Raw genomic sequence first — 23192 nt, forward strand, 5'->3', positions numbered from 1 at the left:
ATTGTTAGATATCCCGTAGACTGTCCCCAGGACAGGTGAGGCTGCTGATCCCTTATTTTCAAATCTGAAAGTTGACAGCTATGGTTGGAAGGTCTGCCAGGGGCAATCTAATCCAAATCACTGCAATGAATTTACGAGTTTGCTCGAATTCTAATGCTTCACTGGATATAGAGATTATGGGGATCTGCCCCCAAACCATAAATTATAATTAGATTCATGATAGAATTGTAGAGTCCATCCCCCTGCAATGAAGGAATTTCAACTAAAGCATCCATGACAGATAGGCATCCCGGTTAAGGTTATGTTGAATCTTGATTCTGCCTTCTGCGGCATTCGTTACCCCTCCAAGTTTAGGGTCATCTGCAGATTTGGTGGGCAGCCCCTCAAATCCTTTGTCCAAGTTGTTTCTAAAGATGTTGAACAACAATGGGCCCAGGACAGACCCTAACGGCACGCCACTTGTCACTTTTTTCTAGGAGGATAGGGAACCATTTTTGAGCACCAGGGGTGCCACCTCCTAGGGGCTAAGCCCTTGTGGTCCTGTGTGAGTGTCTGGAGGTGGTTGGAGGATGGATGGCAGCTGACAGATTGAGGTTGAATCCTGACAAGTCAGAAGTACTGTTTTGGGGTGACAGAAGGCAGGCAGGTGTGGGGGACTCCCTGGTCTTGAATGGGGTAACTGTGCCCCTGAAGGACCAGGTGCACAGGCTGGGAGTCATTCTGGACTGGAAGTAGAAGGGAAAGCGCTGTTCTGTGCAAGTACTGCTGAGAAGGAGAAGGAGAAATTGGGTAGAACCAAGTATGCGGATGATACCCAGCTCTACCTCTCTTTCAAATCAGAACTAGTGAAGGTGGTGAAGGTCCTGTGTGAGTGCCTAGAGGCGGTTGGAAGATAGATGGTGGCTAACAGATTGAGGTTGAATCCTGACAACACAGAAGTACTGTTTTTGGGGGACAGAAGGCAGGCAGGTGTGGGGGACTCCCTGGTCCTGAATGGGGTAACTGTGCCCCTGAAGGTCCAGGTGCGCAGCCTGGGAGTCATTCTGGACTCACAGCTGTCCATGCAGGTGCAGGTCAATTCTGTGTCCAGGGCAGCTCCATCTGGGACACAGGCTGAGACCCTCCCTGCCCGCAGACTGTCTCGCCAGAGTGGTGCATGCTCTAGTTATCTCCCGCTTGGACTACTGCAATGCACTCTACGTGGGGCTACCTTTGAAGGTGACCTGGAAACTACAACTAATCCAGAATGCAGCAGCTAGACTTGTGACTGGCGGTGGCCACCTAGACCACATATCACCAGTCTTGAAAGACCTACATTGGCTCCCGGTATGTTTCCAAGCACAATTCAAAGTGTTGGCGCTGACCTTTAAAGCCCTAAATGGCCTCGGTCCAGTTTACCTGAAGGAGCGTCTCCACCCCATCGTTCAACCCGAACACTGAGGTCCAGCGCTGAGGGTCTTCTGGTGGTTCCCTCACTGTGAGAAGTGAGGTTACAGGGAACCAGGCAGAGGGCCTTCTCGGTAGTGGCGCCCACCCTGTGGAACGCCCTCCCACCAGATGTCAAAGAGAAAAACAACTACCAGACTTTTAGGAGACATCTGAAGGCAGCCCTGTTGAGGGAAGCTTTTAATGTCTGAAGGATTATTGTATTTTAATATTTTGTTGGAAGCCGCCCAGATGGAAAACCCAGCCAGATGGGTGGGGTATATTATTATTATTATTATTATTATTATTATTATTATTATTATTATGCCCTTGAATATTTTCAGGGAGGGGACTGCCCCCAATGTCCAAAAGTGGTGGAGGAGGCCAAGTGCAGAGCCAAGCACAGCCCCAGGCCAGCTCCTCCTTCTCCTCCTCCTCCTACTATGGAGGCGAAGGAGTCAGGAGGCCCAAATCCAGTGACAGCAGCAGCAGCAGCAGCAGAAGAGGAACCATGGCTATTGAAGGTGTGCTGCTGCTACTGCACTGCGGCCATGATTGGCTCTGTCCCGGCTCCTTGATGTGCTGAAATACTTCATCCAAAGTCATGTGCAGCACACCGCCAGCCCCCACATTCTTCTTCAGAAGCTGGTGCCTCTGATGAGCACTCTTTGGGTTTGGTTAGTCAACCAGCTAAAGATCCACCCTAACAGTTACCTCATCCAGTCCACATTTCACCAGCTTCCATTGCAAGAAGATAATGGAGGAATATCATGTCAAAAGCCTTGTTGAAATCAAGATACACTATGTCCACAGCATTCCCTTGAGCCACCACAGTTGTAACTCAAAAGAAAGGGGGGAAAGGAAGGAAGGAAGGAAGGAAGGAAGGAAGGAAGGAAGGAAGGAAGGAAGGAAGGAAGGAAGATTTGTCTGGCATGCTTTGCTTTTGAGAAAAAACAGATAAGTCCCAGTTGGTCAACCATCGCGTGGCACCAACCAGCTCCAGACCTACTTTGCTTGCCCTGAGCTGCCACTTCTGTGAGAGAAAAAGGCCAAAAGGAAAAAGGGGATAAAATCTGCATCTACACTTGCCCTCTTGTTTATACTTGTTTCCTGCTTGGCAGGGGGTTGGACTCGATGGCCCTTGTGGTCTCTTCCAACTCTATGATTCTATGATTCTTAAATGACTTTCCTTTCAGGATGTTGAATAATGGAGAGGAGGATCCGTTCAAGCTCCATTTTCCTGCTCTTATGTCCATTTGTTAAGTCCTGTTCCAACAATCATAATGGTGACTGAACACCCTTGAGTGGCATCTACTGATCACACAAAACAAAGTCCACCAATTGAACATATGTTTGAGCTGATGAATTTGTTTGAGAGCCAAATATTTACCAAGAGGGCTGCAGAAAAATCCTTATTCTCCACCTTTCTTTACAGTCACACATGGACTTCCCACCAGTTTTCGGAGGGTGGGAAGTAGAGGAACCGTTTTGAAGAAATGATTCTTAAGGACCACAGGGCAAATTAAAACTTCACCAAGATGGCCACCAACAATAACAACAACAACAACTTATTATTTCTATCCCGCCCATCTGGCTGGGTTTCCCCAGCCACTCTGGGTGGCTTTCAACATAACATTAAAAACAGAATAAAACATAAAGAAACTTCCCTAAACAGAGCTGCCTTCAGATGTCTGTTTGAAGGAGTCCTCTGTTTGAAGGCCATCCAACCAAGTTTGATTTAAAGATTCAAAAACTTTTTTTTTTTAAAAAAAACTCTTAAGAAAGGAGAGTAACAGCCTATCAAATTAGCACCTGGAGAAAAAGACCAAGCCCACAGGCCACCTGGTCAAGGTCCACCCCACTGTGGTGAGATGTATTGTATCTAATTTAAATTCGAACATTCACTTCTAAATTTGTATCCATACATCTAAATCAGCATATGCGAATTTATGCAAATGAGTGTCTTTTTTTTAAGGCAGCGCATACACGAGCACCTTAAATTAGGCATGACCCTTGGTAGCTCAGTAAATAGAGCAAATGTTTGTGGTCCACTTCATCAGATGCATGAAGTGTATTCCTCAGATATATACAAATGAAATGAACTTTTTGAATTTCATTTAAAAAGAGAGAGAGAGAGAGAGAGAGAGAGAAATGAAATGGCCAGTGGTAAAGAACTGCCCCTCTCCTGTCAGTCTTTTGCTCTCAGTTGCAGTTTCCAAGGTGGCTTTTCATCTAAAGAAAAAAACAACTATTGGGCAGGGGAGGGGGTCAGGGAGAAACCCACACCTGAGTCAGGTTGCTCTACATTCTGTACTGACTACAGCAGGAACTTCAGAAGATTCAGGAAATCCGAACGTAAATCCATACTTTGCTTTGAAACTCAGTTTGCTTCATTTCCTTGGATGGATGGTGACAGCATGCAAATGGAAAAAATAAATGCATTTGGGAGCAGAGCTCACAGTGCACATGTTTGGATGGAACTTTTAAAAATGTTGTTTTCTGCAGCGTTTGGGTGGGAGAGTTACAGAACAATATTTGCAAATACAGTGGTACCTCGGGTTACATACGCTTCAGGTTACAGACTCCACTAACCCAGAAATCTTCAGGTTAAGAACTTTGCTTCAGGATGAGAACAGAAATTGTGCAGCGGCAGCGGGAGACCCCATTAGCTAAAGTGGTGCTTCAGGTTAAGAATAGTTTCAGGTTAAGAAGAAGAAGAGTTTGGATTTGATATCCCACTTTATCGCTACCCGAAGGGGTCTCAAAGCGGCTAACATTCTCCTTTCCCTTCCTCCCCAACAACAAACACTCTGTGAGGTAAGTGGGGATGAGAGACTTCAGAGAAGTGTGACTAGCTCAAGGTCACCCAGCAGCTGCATGTGGAGGAGCGGAGATGTGAACCCGGTTCACCAGAATACGAGTCTACCGCTCTTAACCACTACACCACACTGGCTCGCAGTACGGACCTCCGGAATGAATTAAGTACTTAACCTGAGGTACCACTGTACAGTAAAGGAATGTTCACCACATAAAGGCTACGGCATCAAGTGATGGATTCCGTGCGTGAAATGCTAACCTCAGATCAGCTGCTGTGCCCAGAGTGCTGCTATCACCTGACATCTTCACTCCAAACCACAATGACCGCTCCCCGCTTAAAACAGGGGGCGCCCTTTGCGTGGACGCACGCAGCCCCTAGATCTGGAGCGGCTCCAACAGCATAGGCTTGGTTTGCCTTCCCTCAGGTGGGATACCTGGAGGTCTCCGCCTACCTCAGTCAGTTGTCCAATCCCACCTGGGGGAAGAGTTGCCAAGGAGACCAGGCCAGGTAGGGGAGGGATTACCTGCCCACACAATAGAGGGAGGATCTTACCTGGGAATCCTCACTTGGCTCCAGAGCTTCTCCCACACTACCCACCCTCAGTCAATGTCTTATTTGCAGGTTAACTTTTCTTCACAGGTTTTGCAGGTTAACTTTTCTTCACAGGTATGCAGACGCTGCTACGTTAAGGTTGCTGTTAAAGGGCCGGAAAGGAATTTCCCTGCATTGTCAGGTTTCGCCTTTCCCGTAGCAAAACATCACAACTTTGGGGGTATCCTTGGATGGATCCTTTAGTCCATCTTCCTCTTTGCGGCGGCAATACCAGGGTTCCCCGTTAAAGGGGTTTCTGAAGGGATGCTTTGACCGTACGCCGAAAGGTCGTCATTGCTCTCCCCTGCGGTGGCGGCGTAACTGGGGCGGCTATCTCTGCTTGAACATATGTTCTCCAGAGCCGGCCCATCCCCCCCCCACACTTGATAACCCTGATGCTCCCTAGGTCCCCGGCTGGCGCCTGCGGAGGGAGAACGCCCAATGCCTGAGCCAAGGTCTACCCACATTTGAAATTTAATAAAGATGTGGCCAATTTAATCCCATTGCACGTTGTCATGAGTCGTTATTCCACATGACGGGGGGACCGCGCGGGATCTGGGGACTCCGCCTGTCCACGCAATACATTTAATCACATCTTCAGCTGAGCGGTTGGAAAAGGTGTGTGCATTTCTCTTCCCACAAGTGTCATTTTCCTGCTTACAAATTAGCACATGTCCACCGCACAAAGGCTGGCAATTGTTTAGTTTAGTTGCTTGGAGAAAACCAAATCCATAATGGTCAGACGTGTACTAGGGAGAAACATGTTGACAAAATGAATAGACCAATTGGCGAGTTGCTTTGGGCATTCAGCCGTGCTCAGTTCCCACCCCCTCACCCCCACCCGTTGCTAGGATAGTTGTCAACAGAACTTGAAGCTCCCGGGAGATAACAAATCTAATATTAATAATTGTCTCGTGAAGAAAAAGTGCTGCAGCATTCCAAGGGCAATCGATGAATCTGACTTCATATGGAATCTTTTAAATTCCAGCAATCTGGAGGAGGAGGCTACAGATTCGCAAAGCAATACCTGGGTTAGTTGAATGTTTCAGCCTATGTATATTTAAACATGTAAAATTTGAAACAATTTAAATTGGTGGTGGTGGGCATTTTAGTCCTCAGTAAGCAAGATTTTTTTTTTTTTAAGTGCCATGATGTTTCCAGGATTACTTTGGCCAGAATTAAAAGGGAATCGTGAGCAATCATCTTTGTGGAAAATATAATTATATGATAAGGTTTAGTAACTAGGTGACATTATCATTACTTATTTATTATGCCAAGGGTTCAAGAGTAATCCTATGTTCAAGGGTATTTTATAAGCTCCTCCTTCATTTTATTCTCACATGTACCCTTTAAAACGAGGGACGTGGGTGGCGCTGTGGGTTAAACCACAGAGCCCAGGACTTGACGAATCCCCGCAACGGGGTGAGCTCCCGTTGCTCGGTCCCTGCTCCTGTCAACCTAGCAGTTTGAAAGCACATCAAAGTGCAAGTAGATAAATAGGTACCACTACGGCGGGTAGGTAAACGGCGTTTCCATGCACTGCTCTGGTTTCGCGAGAAGCGGCTTAGTCATGCTGGCCACATGACCCGGAAGCTGTATGCCGGCTCCCTCGGCCAATAAAGCAAGATGAGCGCCGCAACCCCAGAGTCGGCCATGACTGGACCTAATGGTCAGGGGTCCCTTTAGCTTTTACCCTTTAAAGCAGATTAAAATGAAGGAGTGGCTGCCCCAGGAGGGCTGATTTATGATTTGAACCCCATTTTCAGCATGGTTCAGGTGTGGTTTTTTTTAGGCTTTTAATTTTGTCACTGTGCATAGATTGAACCTATTTTAAACTGAATAATGTTGTTCATAACCCCTTTTTGTGGACTAGCCAATTTGGGCAAAAAGAAGGTTGCAATTCAGTCACTGTGCTGTTTAAACCAGGGATACTCATCCACACTTAGCTTTGCTGCACATTTCTAGGCGCAGGCCTAGGCTGTCCAGCTCTGCGTCTCAGCGCTCCCCCTCCCCAGTGCTTTTCCCTTGGACACCCGCTCTTTACTGCTGAATCGGATCAAACAGCAATCCATAGAAAACCTGCATTGCTGTTTGCTCCGATTTGGCAGTAAAGAGCAGGTTTTCCTGCAGAAAGGTAGCAGAGCAAAATGAAAAGTGTTTGGACACAGATCGAGAAAGCATGGTCCTGTGGCTAGAAAGCAAAGAGCAAAGAGGTCTGGACCAGGAGAAGATTCACAATGTAAGAATATAAATATAAATCAAACCAAAGGTTCCTCTAGAGCAGTGTTTCCCAACCTTGGGCCTCCAGCTGTTTTTGAACTACAATTCCCATCATCCCTGACCACTGGTCTTGCTAGCTAGGGATGATGGGAGTTGTAGTCCAAAAACAGCTAGAGGCCCAAGGTTGGGAAACACTGCTCTAGAGCAGCATCTTGCTCCCTGCATTGGCCAAGTAGAGGGCCTAGGAGAAGTTTCCATGGGGGCAACAGATCTCATGGTTGTTACCGTTTGAAAAGGTGTGTGGGTTCTAGAGTGCTTGACTGGGGAAACAGAACTTCATACCTTTGCTCGTAAATGAAACGGAACTCTCAACCCAGCTCAGACATTGAAAAATTGCCTGCTATAAGGATAAAATTGGGAAGAAAGAGAGCCACATGCCCTGAAGTCATTAGAGAGGAAGTAAACAAGTTACTTTTGGAAATGTGTTATAATTGGTACCAAAACAAACGCAGTACCATTGACACAGATCAACCAGTCACCTCTTTTTTAAGGAAAGGGATTTGAGTCTTTCGTAGCATGCACACTTGGCATCGAAGTCCACAGAATGAATGATCAGCCTGTGCAGAGGATCTGCCAAGACACAAAGGTCTTCCTGAATAAAATAAGCACATGGGGCCCCGAAATATGGGAACCCCTTAGAATCTTGCTTAATGGAATTTGAGGTGCAAACTAAACATAATTGTTCAGTTTCACCTTGGATACATAGTTCTTTTTAGGAAACAAAGGCATGCCTCTCAATGAGGAGGAGGAGGAGAAGAAGAAGAAAAAGAAGAAGAAGAAGGGGAGGAGGAAGAAGAGTTTGGATTTGATATCTCGCTTTATCACTACCCGAAGGAGTCTCAAAGCTACTAACATTCTCCTTTCCCTTCCTCCCCCACAACAAACACTCTGTGAGGTGAGTGGGGCTGAGAGACTTCAGAGAAGTATGACTAGCCCAAGGTCACCCAGCAGCTGTATGTGGCGGAGCAGGGAAGCGAACCCGGTTCCCCAGATTACGAGTCCACCGCTCTTAACCACTACACCACACTGGCTCTCACAGTTGACTCACTTTTCTCTGTCATCACAGATTGATTTACCTTGTTGCATGGAAACAGGATAAGGATGGGAGACAACTGGAAAAGAAAGCCCAGCATCTGCCATGGTCCTATACTTCCACAAATACAGATCCCTTCATCTGCTCAGGACACCTCTTTAATGAAGGTATCTGAGGAGGACTGCTGACATTAGAGCTGTGCCAATCTCACAACCTAACCCCTTCTGCGATTTTATTAAATAAAACAGTTCTTGGTGCTTAGAATAGGGTTACCAGACATCCCCATTTCCTGGGGACCAGAATTTGCGAATAAGTCCCCGGACAAATTCCATCCCTGGAATGTCCCCGGATTTCATCTAATGTCCCCGGGAAATGCAGTGGTGGCAGTCTGAGCAGCCGGCTCTGGCTGGCTTCAGGAGCTGCTCGGAAGTCCCCAAATGATGGTGGTGCAGGGGCTGGAGATTGCAGCTTCCGGGCTGCCTCCACCTTCCCTCACCCTAGCAACTAAGCTGTGAAGGGAGGCTTCATGCTGCCTATCAGAGCTTGCATGCAAGCAGGATGGGACAGGGATCTCTCAGTTAGGCAACGGGGAGCCTCCCTTCCCAGCTGAGGGATCCCCACCCCCTCCTGCTTGCACCCAAGTAGGAATGGGATCGGGGCTGCTCCAATGAGAAGGGAGGCATTGCGCTGCCTGAGAGATCCCTCCCCCCTCCTGCTTGCACGCAAGTAGGAATGGGATTGGGGCTGCTCAGATGGGAAGGGAGGCATCGTGCTGCCCAAAGCTGCCGCTCTCGGCCCTCCTTCTCCGCCTTCCATGCCTGCTTCCCCACCAACACCACCAAAGAACCAACAACTCAGGGGCTGCCCAGGATCATGGAGAAAGGAGACAGAAGCTTCAGAGGAAGGGGAAGCGTGGTGGTTGAGGTCAAGACAGCGGCTGCCCCTCTGCCACCGCCATTGCTGCAGCATCAACGTACTGAACGTGTAGTATTTATTTATTGTGTCCCCAGATTCATTGAAAAAAATCTGGTAACCTTAGCATAGAAGGGTCTCCTGTTCTTAGTGCAGAGTGGGTCTCCTGTCTTGTTTCACGGTGCCATCCTCAATGTGCTGCATCCTGACATCTCCCTTAGCACCTGCAGAGTCCCCTGCCTCCCCCCTTTATTTTATTTTTATTTTTAATATGTGAGAGTGTGTGTAGATGCCTGTAATGCCCCCCCCGAATGCTTCTGGGCCACACACAGGCCTAAAGAGTTTCATAAGGAAACAGAGTGCTAAACCGACCATAGAACACCAGGGCTGTGTCCCATTGCCCACTGTCAGTCTCCCCCATTTCCCAGGTGAGCACTGCCATCTGCAAGACTTCCCCAAATTACTGCTTTTTGGAGAAGTAGGGATGGAAGGCTGTTATTTCCAGTTCTCTCAGCTTCTCATTTTTCCAATCTTGAATTAGGTTCTCACATTTCTGCAGCTATTTGCAAGTCTGTTTTTTAAAAGTCCTGACAAAAACGCATCAGCATTTTTAGTGTGAACAAACACATTTTGTATGCAGTTTGACTAATGTACAATTTCTTTGCAAGCAGCTATCTTGAATGTTATACATTTTTGCATGTTACCTTCATTAATATCCACAATTTCCTCGGATATGTGCATTTTGTGAACACTGTTTGGAGAACTGTACCACATAATAAGATTAAGAGAAAATCCCAAAGGACAGCTATGTTTTAGTTCATGTACTGTTTCAGGGTGTGTGGATTTGATAGATTTGTCTTTAAATGAGAAGTGAAGCTTGCAGGCTGCACGCACAGTCTTTGTGACAAGAAGATGGAAGCCCTCCTTGCAATCTAGGGGAAGGCAGGTGCCAGACCAGGAGACTTCAGGTCCACCCCAAAGGTCTGGCAGCCCTAGGCCTCTCTGTAACTCACCTACAGGTGGTACCCAACACCAAGAAAACTAGCGCTAATATGCCCAGGAACCTCACCAAAATGCTGGAGAGGGTGCATATTCGCAGGCACATACCTTCACATGTGGTGGGAGTGTCCCAAAATCCAACTATTCTGGACAACAGTCATACAAGAAATATGTAAAATAACCAAGCAAGAAATCACCCCAGAATTGGCCCTACTAAACATCTTTCAAGACAATAATGTCCACTTACACCACAAAGAACTCATAACCCACCTCCTTTCAGCAGCCAGAAACATAACCAGACACTGGAGAGACCTGTCAGGAGTAAGCATGGACCAATGGTACCAAATAGTATGGGAAACAGCCTTACTAGAAAATTTAACCAATAAACTGAAACTGACACAGGGAGAAATAGAAGAAGACACCTTTACCTTTATTGCTCCCCTTTATCACATACACAGCCCAACAAGACAATGGCAAAAATCCACCAACAGCATACAAATCAATATGGCTAACCTGATCCAAAACACCCACCCACCCCACTCACACATGAAAACAAAGACCACCACAGCCAGTCACAAATGAACAGCCACACCCTAGGCCAACCCCAACCTCTCTCCCCACCAAAGGAACACAAGTGAATAGCGCAGAACCTGCACAAGCGAAGCTGACACAAACCCCCACATATATTAATTAAAATAGAAACATCGCCACCCGACCCCACCCCCACTCACCTTCTCCCCTCCACCTCTTTCCCCCTTTTCTTCCTAATGTCTCAACAAATGAAACTGATCAGTAAAAAATGTTACTTGGGGGAAAGAGAGAGAGAGAGATTGCACATACTTTTGTAAACCAAGAAAATCTTTAATAAAAATACATTTCTTTAAAAAATGGTTCACCCCAAATGCCTGGGGCAACTTGATGGCAGAAACCCATGGTTGTCTCACCACTCAGGGTGACAAAGACCCACTCTCACCACCAACTGGAAGACCTGAGATGGATTATATGGGAGAAGAATACAGCCAGGTTCCAGGGCATGAAGGACTTTATAAACCAGTACTAAAACCTTGAATTGGACCCTGGAGCAGTCAGGCAGCCAGCTCAAATCCCACAATATTGGTGGCTATATGACCACATGCTGAAGCGCCATTCGGTCATCATTCTGCACCAGCTGCAATCTCTGGACTGTTGTCAAAGGCAGCCCAATGTAGAATAAATTATAATAATCTAGCTTTGCAGCCCTGGCTATTTTCTACCTCAGCATGTTTCTTTGCTTTTTTCATGATAAAAGAGGGAGCGAAAGAAGTCCAGGGTCCTCGTACATTCTCATTTTGCATTGTTTGGGTGGTGGTGGGGGTTTGGGGTGCTGTTTGCCATCTGTAACTAGTCTAGGCCTTGTTCTGACAGGATTTGAAAAAAGGACAAAAGCGCTACTTTTACAGCATTATGAGAATATATGACAGCAAAGCGCCGAGGGAAATGTTGTACCGTCGGTATGTGATCAATCTCCAGCGCCAGAACGTGCAGGGTGAGTGTTCAGCCAAGGCAGCTCCTTGCATCAGCACCTCCGAGAAATTGGAGAGCAGCAGAGAAAATCCGGAGACTTGAGGGGATTATGAGGCAAGGTTTATGGGCCATGAAGGTACATCAGACACAGAGCCGGAGCACATGGTGGTTTATAGGCAGAGTTCACACAGTCTTCAGCCAAGAGGCTCTGCCGTTCTCAGCAGGGACAAGGGGAAGAACAGGCAGTGAAATGATGTAGGTCTGGTGTTATTTATGCTACATTCATCCACTGTGCAGTTTGTCTTCGGTTCCTCTCCGCAGAAATGATACAAACACACACAGAGACAGCTGAAAGACAAATGCTTTAGAATAAATGTTTAGCTCTCGTAGCTGCCTTAGAAAAATATCAAACCAACACATTTCTCCCAGACGCACAAAAACACCGGGGGCTTTCCTCCACATGTCTCCCAAACGCTTGACGTTAAAACTAAAATCAGAAACCTTCTATAGGAGAGCTACTCAGGAACAAACACTTCAAAATGAAGAGTTAGCATTAAAAGGATTGTGCGATCAGTTCTGTGATTCAGAAAAGACAGCTTCTGTGTTCTCCCAGACTTTTCATGTTCAATTCAAGGTTTTAGCTCAGTGGTACAAGCCATGTTTTGCATACAAAAGGTCAGTGTTTCCGAAACTTGGGCTTCCAGCTGTTGTTGGATTACAACTCCCATCATCCCTAGCTAGCGGGACCAGTGGTCAGGGATGATGGGAATTGTAGTCCCTAAACAGCTGGAGACACAAGTTTGAGACACCCTGACCTCTATTCAGTCCTGAGCATCTGCAGGTAGCAAGCCTGACACCATCAGTCAGCCAGGTCAGACACTGGCTGAGGACCTCCTCACCAGCCCAATCCACCAGATCCTAGATCAGGCATAGGCAAACTCGGCTTCCAGATGTTTTGGGACTACAAGTCCCATCACCCCTAGCTAACAGAACCAGTGGTCAGGGATGATGGGAGTTGTAGTTCCAAAACATCTGGAGGGCCGAGTTTGCCACACATTCGCTCCATAAGATGCACAGACATTTCCCCTTAGATTTTAAGAGGGAAAAAGTGCATCTTATGGAGCGAAAAATACGGTAGACACGACACAGTCTTCTATAAAAGTATAAAAGAGTTTACTCACTCACATTCTGTTCACAGATGGTTCCCAGAAGGCAGACTTAAGTTACAAAAGTAACTTAAGTAACCTGGAATCTATCCTATAAAGAGACAGCTCCTTTGTCCTCTCTTGGCTGAAAGCATCTTAGGCTAAGCAGATGTTGCTTCTTTGATGAATGTAGTCAGACAAATGCTTTTGTTGTTACCTGCATAGGGAAGGTCACGCCCGCCTCTGGTCACATGTAGAGAAAGCCTGCTGACTGGACAAGCATTCCTCCTCATGTGTAAACATGTTCACTCTAGGAACGTTGTACTTGACTGCTCTGTGTTTTACATCCCACAAGTGCCCCTGTTGAAGCACGTCTGGGGGCAGGCAGTGAGTGACCCGACTGTGGCAAAAGCAGGGGAGGTCACCCCAACAGCAAATGTTGGCCATGCCTGCCACAAGCAGGGCAGAGCCCCTTCCTAGTTGGGAAGCACCGGGGGCCCAGAACCAGCACCATGCCAAGAGCCCCCCAGAAGTCTCATGCTATCCCTGCCAGCTCATTGTTTATTTTATTTATTTGCCATTTACTCCACACACACACAAATGTGTTTCAAAGCAAGGGCTGAGAATAACCTGCACCTGAAACTCTGTGGAGCTGCTTCCAGTCAGTGTATTATAGACAATGGTGTAGTATATATGCTCCCTGTATCGTTTCTGAAGGAGAATGCAGACTTGCCATTTCTAGCATGAACTGTAAGGTAGGAGAAACAGGTGCAATCACTTGCTCCTGGAGCCATTTCCTGGACAAAGCAGATGATTAAACATGGAGAGTCCAGACCTGTGCGCAGAAAGGCAGGCCTGGATTTTCTCTTTCTTTTCTTTTTCGCTGATTCGGATGGCTGGGTTTAAAATATGATTTATAGAATAGAAATGAGCAAGTCCCAGCCTCAGAACTGCCGGTGTAAAACAAACGAATGATTTAGCCTTGTAGTGCTTACTATTTTGAAGGGACGCGGGTGGCGCTGTGGGTAAAACCTCAGCGCCTAGGGCTTGCCGATCGTATGGTCGGCGGTTCGAATCCCCGCGGCGGGGTGAGCGGTCTTTCGGTCCCAGCTCCTGCCCACCTAGCAGTTCGAAAGCACCCCTAAGTGCAAGTAGATAAATAGGGACCGCTTTATAGTGGGAAGGTAAACGGCGTTTCCGTGTGCTGCGCTGGTGCTGGCTCGCCAGAGCAGCTTTATCACGCTGGCCACATGACCCGGAAGTGTCTCCGGACAGCGCTGGCTCCCGGCCTCTTAAGCGAGATGAGCACGCAACCCCAGAGTCGGACACGACTGGCCCGTACGGGCAGGGGTACCTTTACCTTTACCTTTATGCTTACTATTTTATCAAAACTTTTAATGTGAAGGCCCAGTTACAAACCAAATATGAAGTTCAGAAAATCCTATTGATGGCCCTGTTTGTCACAGGAATAACAAAAATGCACGGGGAAAACAGAAGCAGTTAACAGGGGAGTAAAATCAGATGTAATTATTCTGTGAAGTATGCATTCTCTATTTTATGTTCTGCTAAACTCTGATTGATTAAATTAGAGGCAGTCTTCCCATTAAACTGGATTTATTACCAGAACATGGTAACTATCACTACCTAGTGCTAAGTACCATCTTTCTTAAAGGAAAGGTTTGTCCCTTTCCCCGACGCTTTGGGAAACAGGCTGGTCCCCTTTCAAACTATTTGATTGCACCCAATGTCAGGAGGCTTGCTTGTGTAAATTAGAGACAAAACAGCAGACCTTAAAGGAAAGAGGGAGTCGAAACGTTCATCTCACAATTAAGGCTCCACAAAGTAGGTCTTTCTCATCTTTCACTCCTGCAATCATTGAAAACCATGTCACATCGCCACAGGACGACGGCAGACAGCAGAAGGCTCACCAACTCCTTTTTGCAATTACCGTTGTTATTTTCTGACTCCACGCTCTGTGCATGGCAGGGAGCCCTATTCATTCCATCAACTTTTATGGCCGCTCCTACTCATGCTGACGAATGTGATGACACTAGACCAGTTGTTCAGCTGTCCTGGACACTTTTGCCAGCCCAATGGAATAACTGGCCATCAGAATAATGCACCGTTTGCCCCCTCGTCCCCATGTATTTATGCACGGGTGCCTTTGACCATTACTGACTCCTTTAACAATATTTTTAAGGGCTCATCACAAAGCAGCAACTCAAATATTATGCATCCTACCTGAAAGATTAAAAAACCCCGCAGAGGAATCAAGTCTGGGAACTGCACCTCCCTTGAAGACAGACCTCAGGAAGGCAGAGTTCGGTTTCTGTAATTAAATGTGAATCAAAGAAACCAGAGATGACTCACAGTCAGTGAAAAAGGATGAATCACTTTTCTTCCATGAGAATTGGACACTTAACGTTACATCCAGAAGTTGCGCTAGGTGCTTACAAAACAAGCTGGTAACTCGTCTTTCTGTTTTTATTTTATTTTTGAATGCACACTCTCTTCTAGGAAAAACTGCTCAAAATTTCCATAATTTTGCATGCATTGTATGAAAATAGATATTTGAAATCTTGCAGAAATTGCCATTTTGTGCCATGGAGGGGGGGGGGAATGGTAAGGGGAAATGTGAAATAAGGAGACTCGGGATAAATGGGGGGCAGTGGACACTTATTTGAAGGAAGACCTGGAAACCACCAAGAATGCAGAATGTTCCAGTTCCTAAATGTGCTTGTTTTCAAACACGTTAGCGTGCACACGCACACACACACATACAGACCTCCCCCCCCAATAGACACATATACACGAGGTCTAGAAACTTGCATAAATATAATGAAAGTGGTAATTCAGTGTAAGATTTTGCCTGAGGAGGAATTTGCATCCTCTTACCTTGCCGATCGGCAGGTTGGCAGTTCGAATCCCCGCGCCGGGGTGAGCTCCCGTTGTTTGGTCCCTGCTCCTGCCAACCTAGCCGTTCAAAAGCGCATCAAGTGCAAGTAGATAAATAGGTACCATTCCAGCGGGAAAGTAAACGGCGTTTCATGCGCTGCTCTGGTTCGCCAGAAGCGGCTTAGTCATGCTGGCCACATGACCCAGAAGCTGTCTGCGGACAAACACCGGCTCCCTCGGCCTATAGAGCAAGATGAGCGCGCAACCCCAGAGTCGTCCACGACTGGACCTAATGGTCAGAGGTACCTTTACCTTTACCTGTAATCACAGCTCTGAACTACTTGGTAAAGATGTGTATAAAACAGATGTCATCTTATAGAGAGGAGCCTGTTCCGAGTGGGCCCTCTGAGCGATGGTATAGGACAGACTGCTTAAACCTTCCGACTGTAGAATGAAAATTACAGGTTAACATTGGATGCATTACGATGATGTGTATGGAAACTGACACTCTAAGTTGTCCCTGACACCTTTAAATTAATTTCCTGCTTTAAATAAGAAATGAAATATGTAACAAATGCAAATAAAATTTATATCGATGTGTATACTGACAGGTCAAAAGCGTCACCAGTTGTTTTCCGGCAGATGGCTTTCTTTCTGAAAAAGCTGCTCCATAAACCTTTATTACGGTCTATTTCTGTGCTTTTCGGAAACTGACACATAATCATGCATTCTGCATCAGCCCAGTGGGTTTCTCTAGATGACCTGTTTACCGACTAGCATTCATCCTGATTTGCTCATACTGTACAAAGCTTACATGAAAGTTAGATTATATCCCGTTTTTGACTGAGTGTTTGTTTTGATGTGGGGAGGCTATATGACAACGAGCATTCGTTCTGCATTCATCCTGATTCGCTTGCAGGGTGTTTACATGCCATTCCATTCAGCATTCTTCCATCCCACACTTTTCAGGGCAGAATGCTTTTAATCCACTTTCATTGGTAGTCATAAAGTCCCCAGTCTGCGCTTGAATCCCTCCTACAAAATGCTGAACGTGTTAAACATGAGATTAGATCCCCAATGGAAATGCTGTTTGCTGAAGGAATGGTTTAGCTCCCTTCCTTTTCATTCCAGCTGCATCTTCCTGACAGCCAAGTGTGTCTCTACCAGGTTTAGTGCCTCTCTTCTTTGTTACTTTCCAGGGTCCTGCCATAAAACTTTGCAAGAGGTTGGTTGTCAGTGAAATACGGCTGCTCTGATAAAGGCAAGTGGATGTGCCTCATTCCAGAGCTTTCATTTTCACTCTTTGTGCACCCCATTTCTTAGCCTGTTAAGGACCCTTGACCAGTCGTTAAGGACTGTGTTAAGTGTTAAGGACACCCTGACTCTGGGGTTGCAGCGCTCATCTCGCTTTATTGGCCAAAGGAGCCGGTGTACAGCTTCCAGGTCATGTGGCCAGCAGGACTAAGCCACTTCTGGCGAACCAGAGCAGCACACGGAAACGCCGTTTACCTTCCCGCCGGAGCGGTACCTATTTATCTACTTGCACTTTGACATGCTTTCGAACTGATAGGTTAGCAGGAGCAGGGACCAAGCAACGGGAGCTCACCCTGTCGCTGGGATTCGAACCACTGACCTTCTGATCGGCAAGTCTTAAGCTCTGTGGTTTAACCCACAGCGCCACCCGTGTCACTGTTATTTATAACAGGCCACCACCCACCTGTTATTTGGCCGCAATTCCTTCCCTCGTTTCCCCCGACTTTCTTCCTACAACTGTTCTTTAAGTCCCAAAACTGTCTAATGTTGATCCAGCAAAGTCAGGCTGGCTAGGATACCATCCAGGAAACTCTATTCTTGCCAGTTGTGGGTGCAATGTGGCCCAACTTTTTCTGCGCCTACGTTCCCATTCCTGCCTGTTGCTGAAAATTCTCCATCCATACCTGGAAAAAGGTAGCTGGGTCTAATTCATACGTAACCTTCCGTACAGTGTGGATAAATTTCCTTACATGGATACCGTAATGGTAGCCTCCACGAGTCATATTTGCAATAGATGTTTTCAGCACTGGCAAATTTTAGGTAACAATCTTAGCTTCCATTTTCCTCTCTGTATAAAATGTGATTGAATTAATCATATATAGAATATATGGATGATTCTGTAGCATATAGCAATTCATGGGGCACAATCCAGGAGGTTATAGTCGTACTTTGGATCTCAAAAGCCTTGGCTACCGAAAAAATTGGCTCCTGAACAATCAAAACCCAAAAGTGAGTGTTCCAGTTTTTGAACGATTTTCAGAAGCTGAATGTCCGGCGCGGCTCCCGCGTGGCTGCAGGATGCTGCTGCAGCCAATCAGAAGCTGCACCTTGGTTTTCGAATGGTTCTGGGAGTTGAATGGACTCCCAGAATGCATTCTCTTTGAGAACCAAAGTACGACTGTAGTTATTTCCACTGAAATCAATGTGGCTTAATGTAAGGTTGCCAGACGTCCCCGTTTCCCGGGGACAGTCCCTGGTTTTACAAATCAGTCCCCATACAAAATCCATTGAAGTTGAAAAGTGTCCCCGGATTCATTGAAAACAATCTGGTAACCTTAGCTTAATGCACTTACTGCTACAATGCGTGGCTGCAGTACCTTTATGCAGATTGTACAAGAGCTTTCCAAACTTTTCATGTTGGTGACACGCTTTTTAGGCATGCATCATTTCGTGACCCAGTAATTCAGTTTACATCATTTTGCAACACAGGAATTCAGTTTTACTGGGAAACCAGTGGTTAAACTACAGTGGTACCTCGGGTTACATACGCTTCAGGTTACAGACTCCGCTAACCCAGAAATAGTGCTTCAGGCTAAGAACTTTGCTTCAGAATAAGAACAGAAATCGTGCTCCGGTGGCGCAGCAGCAGCAGCAGCAGGAGGCCCCATTAGCTAAAGTGGTGCTTCAGGTTAAGAACAGTTTCAGGTTAAGAACGGACCTCTGGAACGAATTAAGTACTTAGCCCGAGGTACCACTGTAACCCCTTTCCAGCCCTGGAAGGAGCATGGGGAGTGTTCTCACGACACACTTAACGTGTCGTGACGCACAGTTTAGAAAGCTCTGGATACCCTGAATGCATGGCAGTGATCTGGGTTGGACTCACTGGCTCTACCAGTGACACTTGCATGTCTGATCTCTAGATATTCAAGGTCCTGTTTGCACTCCCTGTAACCTTCCGCACAAGGTTATTGTCTTTTGCTCTGAGAGGAATAGGTGGAAGTAAATGCAAACTGTAGCTGAATGCTCTAGCATCCTGGTCCTTTTTTTCCCAAGCAGGGTATATTGTTTTGCAGTATGTTTTAGTGCTACGTTGAGAAATGTTATTGATTATAGACCTCCCAGACATTACCAAAGCAATTTGATGTATATTGCCCATCGATGCAGCAATTGAGTTGCGTCCATCTGCACTTTTGAGTAAATTGATCCTAAAGAAAACAGGAAGAAAACTGGGGGCACATAATGATGGGGAGGGAGAAAGTAAGGATGCAAGCCTTTCTCAGGTTCAGATATGAGCAAAAGGCTGAAAGAGATCTGTACAAGGGGAAGATCAAGGAACCAGTGGCGTAGCGTGGGGGGTGCAGGGGGGCCGGCCGCACTGGGCGCAACATCTGGGGGGGCGCGCTTGTTGCCTCCGGAGTCACCGAAGAGCCTCGGGCGCAGGCTGTAGCAGAGCCCCATGTCTCGTGGAACCGACGAGCTGTGCGCGCGTCCGGGCTGAAGGCGTCCGGCAGGCAGCGGCTCTCAGCGCTCGCTGCGGTCCCCAAGCGTCAGGGCCGCGGAGGGTGCGCGAGGCACCCCTCCTCACAGCCCCGCCGCCGCCGCTGCAGCTGCTGGGCCATGTTGCATTTTCCTCGCCTCTCTGCCCTCCTCCTCCGGGCAAGCGGCGTCGTTTGGGCGCTAGCGCCAGCGACAACTCACCTCAGATCACCTGACACGGACCCGCCGCCGCCGCCGTGGCTACCTTACCGTAAATACCCCAGCCCAGCAAGAAGAAGCTGGCAGCGGCGGCAGGTTAGGGGCGCAAATTACTTGCCTTGCCCCGGGTTAGGGGGCACAAATTACTTGCCTTGCCCCGGGTGCTGACAACCCACACTATGCCGCTGCAAGGAACACAGAGCAAGGATCTTGTTACATGCAACCCCCATCTCCAGAGGTGGTATTCCAGGGCTTGCAAGCGCATATATCAGGGTTTGTGTTTCCTTTGGGGACAATGGGGCACAGCAGAGCCTGTGATGTCTTTATGATATATGGTTTATTTGCACATATGTACAACCAGCATTGGGACGCGGGTGGCACTGTGGGTTAAACCACAGAGCCTAGGACTTGCCGATCAGAAGGTTGGCGGTTCAAATCTCTGCGAAGGGGTGAGCTCCTGTTGCTCGGTCCCTGCTCCTGCCAACCTAGCAGTTCGAAAGCACATCAAAGTGCAAGTAGATAAATAGGTACTGCTCCAGCGGGAAGGTAAACGGCGTTTCCATGCGCTGCTCTGGTTCGCCAGAAGTGGCTTTGTCATGCTGGCCACATGACCCGGAAGCTGTACGCCGGCTCCCTTGACCAATGAAGCAAGATGAGTGCTGCAACCCCAGAGTCGGTCACGACTGGACCTAATGGTCAGGGGCCCCCTTACCTTTACCTTTACAACCAGCATCAGATTTAGAGTCACCCCACACAGGGCACCAAGCCAAAGGGGTGCAAAATTGAGAATATCCATACTACTACTACTAATTTATTTATACCCCGCCCATCTGGCTGGGTTTCCCCAGCCACTCTGGGCGGCTTCCAACAAAAGATTAAAAATACATTAAAGCATCAGTCATTAAAAACTTCCCTAAACAGGGCTGCTTTCAGATGTCTTCTAATCATCAGATAGTTGTTTATTTCTTTGACATCTGATGGGAGGGCGTTCCACAGGGTGGGCGCCACTACTGAGAAGGCCCTCTGCCTGGTTCCCTGTATTCTCACTTCTCGCAGGGAGGGAACCGCCAGAAGGCCCTCAGAGCTAGACCTCTGTTTCTGGGCTGAATGATGCGGGTGGAGACGCTCCTTCAGGTATCCTGGGCCGAGGTCATTTAGGACTTTAAAGGTCAGCACCAACACTTGTGCTCGGAAACGTACTGGGAGCCAATGTAGGTCTTTCAGGACTGGTGTTATGTGGTCTCGGCGGCTGCTCCCAGTCACCAGTCTAGCTGCTGCATTCTGGATTAGCTGTAGTTTCTGGGTCACCTTCAAAGGTAGCCCCATGTACAGCATGTTGCAGTCGCCCAAGCGGGAGATAACTAGAGCATGCACCAATCTGGCAAGACAGTCCGCGGGCAGGTAGGGTCTCAGCCTGAGACTTGAGAAGATTCCTGGCCCTCCCCTCCTCCTTGCAAAAGGGACATTTTCCCCCCTGTTCGCTTACTTCTTCACCCACTGCAATTCTGGAAACTATCCCCTCCCAGCTCTGGGGTTGTCTTTTGCTCATTACCCAGAGCTCAGGGCAGGTTCTCCCCCCTTTGTGTCCAGCTGAGAGACTTCTGCCTAAGTGGTTTTCTTGATGGGTTAATGACTCTGCCTTTGTGTCACAATGATCCATCCTTGGTGATTCCCTGGTCAGGAAAACAAGTCTAGCCTGTATTTTTGTGCTACTAAATCCATTGATTGAACTCTAACATTTACTAAAGCTGGGAATTATGAGCTTTGTTCAAATCCTAATCACTTTATTGAATTCAGAGATTTTAGGGGAGTCGACCCCCCCCCATTTTTTAAAATAACAATATGAATATGGTAGGCAGCATTTGCATAATATATCGCAAGCAGATCATGGGCATAGCCAGGATTTTTGTTAGTGTGTGTGTGTGTGTGCAGAACCTCTGTTTGCTATGTATTTTTTATTTATTTTTATTTATTGGGGGGGGGGACAGCTCCCTCCCTGCCCCTCCTTGGCTACGTCTATGGAGCAGATTATGGAGATGTGGTGATTACCATTTTAAAAATATTTAGGCTTCAGTCCAATGCACACATACTTGGGAGTGAGTGGCTTTCAGTAAGCTCTAGGTAAACATTCATAGGATTGTACTTCTATTTATTTTTTAAAACATGTGGCTTTTAAAATACTTGAGTTCTCAAAGTAGGGAACAGCAAAATAAAAAGTCAGCTTATAAAAATACAATAACTAAAATTAAAAGTTAAACAGTGACAATCTACAAGCATATAAGAGGAGGAAAATCAAATCAAACAAAGGCTAGATTAATTTAAACACTGTGAAATCAGCTTATTTATAAGACCTCGCCAGCAATTCCTCATGATAAGGTTAAAAATGGATGGAAACAGGTACATAACAGGTTGAAAGATTCAGCTTTGATCATTTCACTCTCTTACAGCACCTTTACACCAAAACGTTCAGCCAAATGAAACATTCTTCAGTTGTCTGGTGCCCAGAAAGAAAAGGATGGAGCAAATAGAGACATACTATGGTTTAGATATGAAGAACAGTGTGTCGCTCCCTCTACACCCCTGATGGAAGTCTGGAATTGTGGTCCTATTCCAGACGGCAAACCTCTTTTGAAACAGAGTGGAACTTCCTAAACCGTTTGTGATATGGTCTGGGGGCATCTGCTCTTCAAAATGAGTTAATAAACCCGGCATGTTCATCCAAGTCCTTGGGTGCATCAAAAGTCACTCTGCAGATCTTGGCCAGATAACAGTGCAAGAAATGCTTAAGGCAATGAAAAGCTCTAAAAATGGCAAGTCTCCAGGCCCGGATGGCTTTACGGCAAAATATTGTAAGAAAATAAATGAACAATTAGCGAACCCATTGAAAGATGTCATGAATGAAATATTGAACACAGGCAAAATCCCAGAAACGTGGAAACAGGCCTATATAACAGTAATTCCAAAACAAGACGCAGATTTGCTGCAAATTAAAAACTATAGGCCTATCCCCTTGTTAAATAACGATTACAAATTGTTTGCAAATATTCTAGCTAACAGATTAAAAAATAATGATGAATATATACATCAAGATCAAGCTGGGTTCCTACCAGAAAGACAAATGAAGGAGAATATAAGGAATATTTTGAATATAATAGAATATTTGGAGGCTAAAAATGAAAAGAAAGTGGCAATGATGTTTATAGACACTGAAAAAGCCTTCAATAATGTTTCTTGGAAGTTCATGATAAAGCTGTTAGAACAAATCAGAAGCGGTCCTAAGTTTTTAAAAGCAATAGCAGCAATCCATTCAGAACAAAACGCCAAACTAATTAAAAATCAGGTGATAATGGATGATTGTAAGATCCAAAAAGGAACAAGACAAGGATGCCCATTATCACCATTATTGTTTATTCTGGTCTTGGAAGTACTTGCCAAAAACATAAGAGCAAATAAAGAGATTACAGGTGTAAAAACTGGGAAACGTGAAAAAGTCACTCTGTGGATCTTGGCTAATGTCGCTTGTTTGAATAATCTGGTGATAGAAATGCAAACAACAAGAAGAAGCCATGTCCTACAACAGTACTTGGGACAAAACTGGTAAAAAAAAAAGAAATACAAAAATGGGCTGTGCTAAATTAGGCGT

The 23192-nt window shown here is 46.4% G+C and overlaps 1 protein-coding gene and 1 long non-coding RNA gene across 2 annotated transcripts in view; one reads left to right on the forward strand and one right to left on the reverse strand.

The window, feature by feature from the left end:
* LOC310848919 overlaps nucleotides 1-23192 on the reverse strand; it is a 222257-nt gene that overhangs the window by 177027 nt on the left and 22038 nt on the right. The window lies entirely within an intron of this gene.
* Nucleotides 8178-15045, forward strand: FAM216B (family with sequence similarity 216 member B). Its single transcript, XM_083748523.1, has 3 exons — nucleotides 8178-8314; nucleotides 11463-11583; nucleotides 14907-15045. Exons 1-3 carry the CDS (start codon nucleotides 8216-8218, stop codon nucleotides 14957-14959), a joined length of 273 nt encoding a protein of 90 aa, XP_083604649.1. The 5' UTR covers nucleotides 8178-8215; the 3' UTR covers nucleotides 14960-15045.

Source organism: Podarcis gaigeae (genome assembly GCF_964106915.1).
Source record: "Podarcis gaigeae genome assembly, chromosome: 7".
Lineage (NCBI taxonomy): Eukaryota > Metazoa > Chordata > Lepidosauria > Squamata > Lacertidae > Podarcis > Podarcis gaigeae.